Source organism: Peromyscus leucopus, chromosome 11, assembly GCF_004664715.2.
Source record: "Peromyscus leucopus breed LL Stock chromosome 11, UCI_PerLeu_2.1, whole genome shotgun sequence".
Classification (NCBI taxonomy): Eukaryota; Metazoa; Chordata; class Mammalia; order Rodentia; family Cricetidae; genus Peromyscus; species Peromyscus leucopus.
In genome coordinates this window covers 45,415,536-45,421,606 of record NC_051072.1, presented here as the reverse complement: position 1 = coordinate 45,421,606, position 6,071 = coordinate 45,415,536, and the positions used below count along the sequence as shown (strand labels likewise).

General features: G+C 44.4%; 1 protein-coding gene across 1 annotated transcript in view; it reads right to left on the bottom strand.

Moving 5' to 3' along the window:
* LOC114689188 (baculoviral IAP repeat-containing protein 1a-like) overlaps window positions 1-5,729 on the bottom strand; it is a 17,391-nt gene extending 11,662 nt beyond the window's left edge. The window contains exons 1-3 of the mRNA XM_037209547.1: window positions 5,594-5,729; window positions 3,567-4,134; window positions 1,657-1,756 (exon numbers count right to left, since the gene is read on the bottom strand). Coding sequence (XP_037065442.1) covers window positions 1,657-1,756; window positions 3,567-4,131 — 665 coding nt within the window. The 5' untranslated portion in view covers window positions 4,132-4,134; window positions 5,594-5,729. The remainder of the gene's footprint in view (window positions 1-1,656; window positions 1,757-3,566; window positions 4,135-5,593) is intronic.
* Between the last annotated feature and the right edge of the window lie 342 nt (window positions 5,730-6,071).

Here is a 6,071-nt window from a genome sequence, read left to right as displayed (position 1 = left end):
AAACAATATATATCTACTTGATTTATATTGTTTGATAACTTTTTCTGTACATTTTCTAACAGGTAGTTATATAGTTTAAGCATCTTAAGGCTGCTCGCCCTACATGAATTGTGCATATTTATGTTTCCATTTAAACATTATCCTAGACAAAGCCTTTAATTTTTGTGAGCATGGCTGCCTGTGTGCAAAGTCCTTGTAAATACTTGCTTACTTGGTTTGTGGGTGACCTAGCATCGACCGAGGAATTTGACATTAGGCAGTGATGCCATCTTTCTCTAGGAGACATAATGATGCTGTGGTTCAGCTTGTTTTTAAAGTCTTATTGCTGTAATAGCAACGGTATTGTGAGGTCCCTGGAATTCACTTTGAATTAACCTGGTTATTGTTATTCCATGGAAAACAGTGTCAGGAGATAGATGAAATATTTACTGACCAGGTGCTGACAAGTGTTTATTATGCTATTCCTTTTATTTTTATGAGCTATTCCATAATGAAAGTTTAAAAACCAGTGAGAGGAATAAATCTTTATTTGGCAGAATTACAAAACCATTACTAATCAGAATACTAAATATAATTATCATATACATTTTCTAAGCAGGGATCTAAAGACCATGCCCACTGCAATAACAAAATCTTGAATCTTGGAAACAAACTTTTTTTTTATTGCATTGTGGCACTGGGATGTGGGTAAACTATGTATCTGCTCCTCTCATCTTTTAGCAGAGGGTGGCTTTGAATTCCTGATTCTCCAGTCTCCACCTTCCTAGTGCAGGGATTACAGGTATGTGCCCCTGCATCCAGCAAGCATTTTCATTTAGTGCATATTCCGCAGTATGTGAAACTGCTTGTAATGCTTTAAACATTCTTATTTTCTTTCATTTATACAGCAATTCCACCCCTGTGCAGATTAACGCATTTATTAGTTAAGGTAAATCCGGGATTCACTGCTTGACAAGACATTATCTTAGTATTGGGGATAATAGGAAGATGGGTTAGTAGGCCAAACGCCTCACCACAAGCCTGGGGATCTAGAGTCTGAATCCCTGGTATGTGCATGTCAAGGTGGGGTATGGTCACACATGTCTTTAACCCTACCCTGGGATAGCAGAGGCAGGCAGGTCCTAGGGGATCACTAGCCAGCTACTCTAGCCAATCTATAAGTTCTGGTTCAGTTATCCCAGTCTCAAGATAGGTACAAAGTAATAGGGAAGACATTCGAGGTCATCCTGTAGTCCATATATGCGCATTCACTTACACACACACACACACACACACACACACACACACACACACACACCAAACCAAACCAAAAATATGTTTTAAAATAAAAGCAAAATAACTTTTTATTTTTATTTATTTATTGATTGATTGATTTTGAGACAAAGTTTTGCTGTGTAACAGCCCTGGCTCTCCTGGTACTCACTCTGTAGACCAGGCTGGCCTCCAACTCACAATGATCTGCCTATAAGTTCAGGTAATTCAAACTTATCATTGTGACCAGCTCTTCCTCGCTTGAAAAATTCTGGGTGATCCTATACTGAATAAGAGAAAGAAGAACTCAAAGGAATACTCCAACAATGTGGCTCTTTTGTCTCTAGTTTTATTTTGCCTTTTTAAAAATTGCAATCTTTAATCCTAAAATATCTATTCACTTACTTGGGGAACCACTTGGCATGCTCCTTCCAAGGATCGTCTCCTTCTTCCCAGTTTCCCAAGCATCCACCACAGGAGAAACACTGCACAGTGTCCCTTTTACCTACAGATGCAGAAAAACATTTTGACTGGCCAGCAAAGCACCAGATGTGTCTTGGAGGTAACCATATTGTACCAAACCAAAATGGACTACTTATGACCTCTCTGGCTGAATTTATATCCAGAGACCAACTGCCATAAATGACCCCCTTCTGAGTATTGAACCTCCACCCTCTAGCCATGGTCTTCTTTCATAGGCATATCCCAGGGCCCTGCACATGCTAGCTAAGCAGTCTAGCATTGAGCTATACCCTCAGGCCACAGCAATATTTTCTTCCTTCCTTTCTTTCTCTCTCTCTCTTTCTTCCTCCTTTCATTTTTCTTTATTAACAAATTTTCTACTCACTCTACATAGCACCCACAGAACCCACCTCCTGCCTCCTCCCATCTCCCAGCCCTCCCTCCCAAGCCACCCCACATCACCATATCCCCCAAATCAAAGTATCCCATGGGGAATCAGCAGAGCTCAGCAGACTGAGCCTAGGCAGGTCCAAGCCCCTTCCCACTGTACCGAGGCTGTGCAAGGTGTCACACCACAGGCACCAGATTCCCCAAAGCCTGCCTATGCACCAGTGATGGATCCCGACCCCCTGCCTGGGTGCCCCCCAAATAGTTTGAGCCAAACAACCGTCTTCCATATCCAGAGGGCTCCAGATAGAGGTGGACTGAGGTATGCTCGCACATGCAGGCTGCCTGACTTCCAGCTCTGAAATGAAGCACTGACCCTCTTAGAATCTTGAATGTAAAATGCAGATAATAATGTTTAGTCCAGTCCCATGGGGGCTCCACAGCCACCAGTCCACAGTTCATGGGCTTCCATTAGTGTGGTCCATCATCTCCGCACATCTGCCCATCATGATCTCGACATCACCCACCTGCAGAATCCCTCCTCTCTCTCATTGATTGGATTCCCAGAGCTCAGCCTGGTGCCTGGCCGTGGATCTCTGCATCTGCCTCCATCAGTCACTGGTCAAAGGCTCTATGATGATAGGGTATTCGCTAGACTGGTCACCAGAGTAGACCAGTCCAGGCACCCTCTGGACCACTGCCAGCAGTCCAAGGTGGTGTCATCCTTATGGGTTCCTGAAAACCTCCCCAGCACCCTGCCTCTTCCTTTTCCCCTGATGTCCTCATCTATCATGCTTTCTCCCTCCCTGCCCTCCCACTCTGTCCCTGTTCTACCTTGACCCTCCCATTTCCCTATGTTCTCATTCCCCATTCCTCGCCCTCTGCCACCACCCCCTACACACACACCCAGTCCGCTCATGTAGATCTCATCCACTTCTCCTTTGCTGGGTCATCCATGTGTCCCTCCTAGGGTCTTTCCCTGTTAGCTAGCCTCTCTGGAGCTGTGGGTTGCAGCCTGGGCATCCCTTCCTTCACATCTAGTATCCACTTATGAGTGAGTACATACTATGTTTGTCCTTCTGAGTCTGGGTTACCTCACTCAGGATATTTTCTAGTTCAATCCACTTGACTGCAAATTTCTTGATATTGTTTTTCTCTGCTGAGTAGTATTCCATCGTGTATATGTGCCACATTTTCTTTATCCATTCTTCAGTTGAGGGGCATATAGGTTGTTTCCAGGTTCTTGCTATTATGAATAGTAATATTTTCCAATGTCCACATTTAAAGAAAGGTAACCTTTTATTTTATACATATGGGGTAAGCTAATAATGCTATACTAGTTGTTAAATTTTAATGAAATACTTATAGCTAATGCAACAGTTAAAAATTTACCAATATCACAAATAAAAACATGAAACTTAACTTTATGTTTTACAGAAACACCTCAGAAGATAGAATCCAGTTACCTGTAAAGACAAAGCCAGCTGCTGAGAGCACACGGGGCGATGTCCCATGGGCATAAAACGGCCAGTTCTCAAAGGACTCCAGTCTGGCCTCCTCTTCTTGGTACCTTGCTTTGCCACCTCTCAGCTTCTCGGGACTCTTCACCCTGATGTCATACTTGCCGATGTTACCAACGTCTTTGCCCAAAAGGAACTCGCATCCTGGGCGCAATCTCCTGTGGTTTTCTACGGGAGTTTTCCTTAGGCTGGTACCAAAGAGGATTAAGCTGCAGCAGAAGCACTGAACCCCAAGTTTCACCCCGGTAAAGTAAAACCCAGCGGCTGCCATCTCCTGTGGCGTCCATGATCTGAACGTGTCATAGGTCACGAAAGTCTTTAATCGCTTGGCCTCACTGCGCATGTGCGAGTTAAAACCTTTCTTCATTTTCACTCGTTCCTGATGGTCTTCTTCTTCTAGACTCTTTGCGAACTGGACTGCATCCACACCGAGAAGAGCAGAGAGCTCAGGGAGAAACTCATAATCAATCTCGGAAATCCGCTCCTCGGAGGCCTCCCCGTGAGTGGCCATTTTCTGAGAGGACAAGGAAAGCAGATGATTGGTCTTCTGGTTAGTTTTATTTTGTTGTGATGAGCACCATGACCAAAAGCAACATAGGAGGAAAGGGTTTATTTCTGCTTACAGTGGTGGTTCTGTAGTTGAACGTCCTTGTCGGACCGCCAGCTCCCCAATAATGACACAGAGATTTATTAATTATGAAAGCTTTGCCTTTAGCTTAGGCTTGTTCCCAACTAGCACTTAGGACTTAAATTATCCTGTTTCTATTAAGCTGCATTCTGCCACGAGGCTATTTACCTCTCTTCCATCCTGTATGCCCGACTCTCTGTCTCGCTATCATTTCTAGAGTGCCTAGATTCATCCAAGTTCCTCTCTTTCCCCAGGAGACCCACCTGTTCTAGCCTGCCTCGCTATTGGACACTCAGCTCTTTATGAAACCAATCACATTGATATCTTCATACTGTGTAAACAACTATCCCACAACATGGTTCACCATCAAGGGAAATCAGGGCAGGAACTAAACGCAGGAAACTGGAGGTAAACACTGAAGCAGAGACCGTGGAAGAATGTTGCTTACTGGCTTAACTTCCCATAGTTTTCTTAGCTTAATTTCTTTTCTCTACCTTTTTTATTATTATATTTATTTGTTTGTTTATTTATTTATTTATTTATTTATTTATTTATTAGTTCATTTTTCAAGACAGGGTTTCTCTGTGTAGCCCTGGATGCACTGGAACTTGCATTTTAGACCAGGCCAGGCTGGCCTTGAATCAGAGATCTGCCTGCCTTTGCTGGAACTGGTTTATTTTCTTATACAACACAGGACCACATGCCCTGAGGGCACCACTGCCCGCAGTGGGCTGGACCCTCCCACATCGATTAACACCAAGGAAATACCCCACAGACTGCCCACAGCCCAGTTCTGATGACAGCGATTCCTGTTTCCGCCTTTGAATTTCTGGAGAGCAGGCATGTGCTTTCCTAACTAAAACGGGTCTTTCAATGAAGCATGCTCTTTCATCTGACACCTAGCAGAGGTTTCCCTTGGAGCAGTTACACATCTGACAACACCTAATGCACCATAAAGAGTTCTTCTCACTACTGTGTAAAATCCACCCCAGCAATGGTCCCTCTGGAGTTCTCTCAATCTTCAGGCTACTCAACTCTTATTTTTTAGTTATTTTTTCTTATTTTTTTCTAGGTATTTTTACAGTTGTCTCTGGATAGTCCCCCACTACGGTCTCCTTAGAGATCATGAGACAAAGGTCATGTTCTTGTCTATGGACACAATCACCCCACTCTAGCATCCTGTTCCCTCCCTGTACAGAAGAAGGAACTGGCCATGACTTGGCAGCCTAAGGCTTTGCTTAGTTGCTTTCATTTTCACTAGAACAGCCTGTAGTGACTTTTCCTGTGCTGGGATGAAATACCCTGACAAAGCAGATCACAGAAAACAAGGTTTATTCTGACTTACAGTTTGAAGATATATTTCCACCGGGGCACAGGAGACCTGGTGTCAGGAGCAGGAAGTCAGCCGGTCACAGTGCATCAGCAGCAAGGACCCAGAGAAAATGACAGGAAGTGGCACCAGGCTGTAAAGTCTCAAGCCTGTCCCCAGTGACCCACTTCCTCCCCCAGGCTCCACCTCTTAAAGATTCCAACATCTTACCAATGGCACCCCAGCTGGAAACCAAATGCTCAGACACATGAGCTGCTTGTAGGAGACTTTTCCCATTGAGAGCACAGCATAAGCCAGGGTACAGTGTCCTCTACTAACATCTGTATGTGAATACCTCCCTCCACACTCTCCTCTACTAACATCTGCATGTGAGCACCTCCCTCCCACACTCTCCTCCACTAACATCTGTATGTGAATACCTGCCTCCCACACTCTCCTCCACTAACATCTGTATGTGAATACCTGCCTCCCACACTCTCCTCCACTAACATCT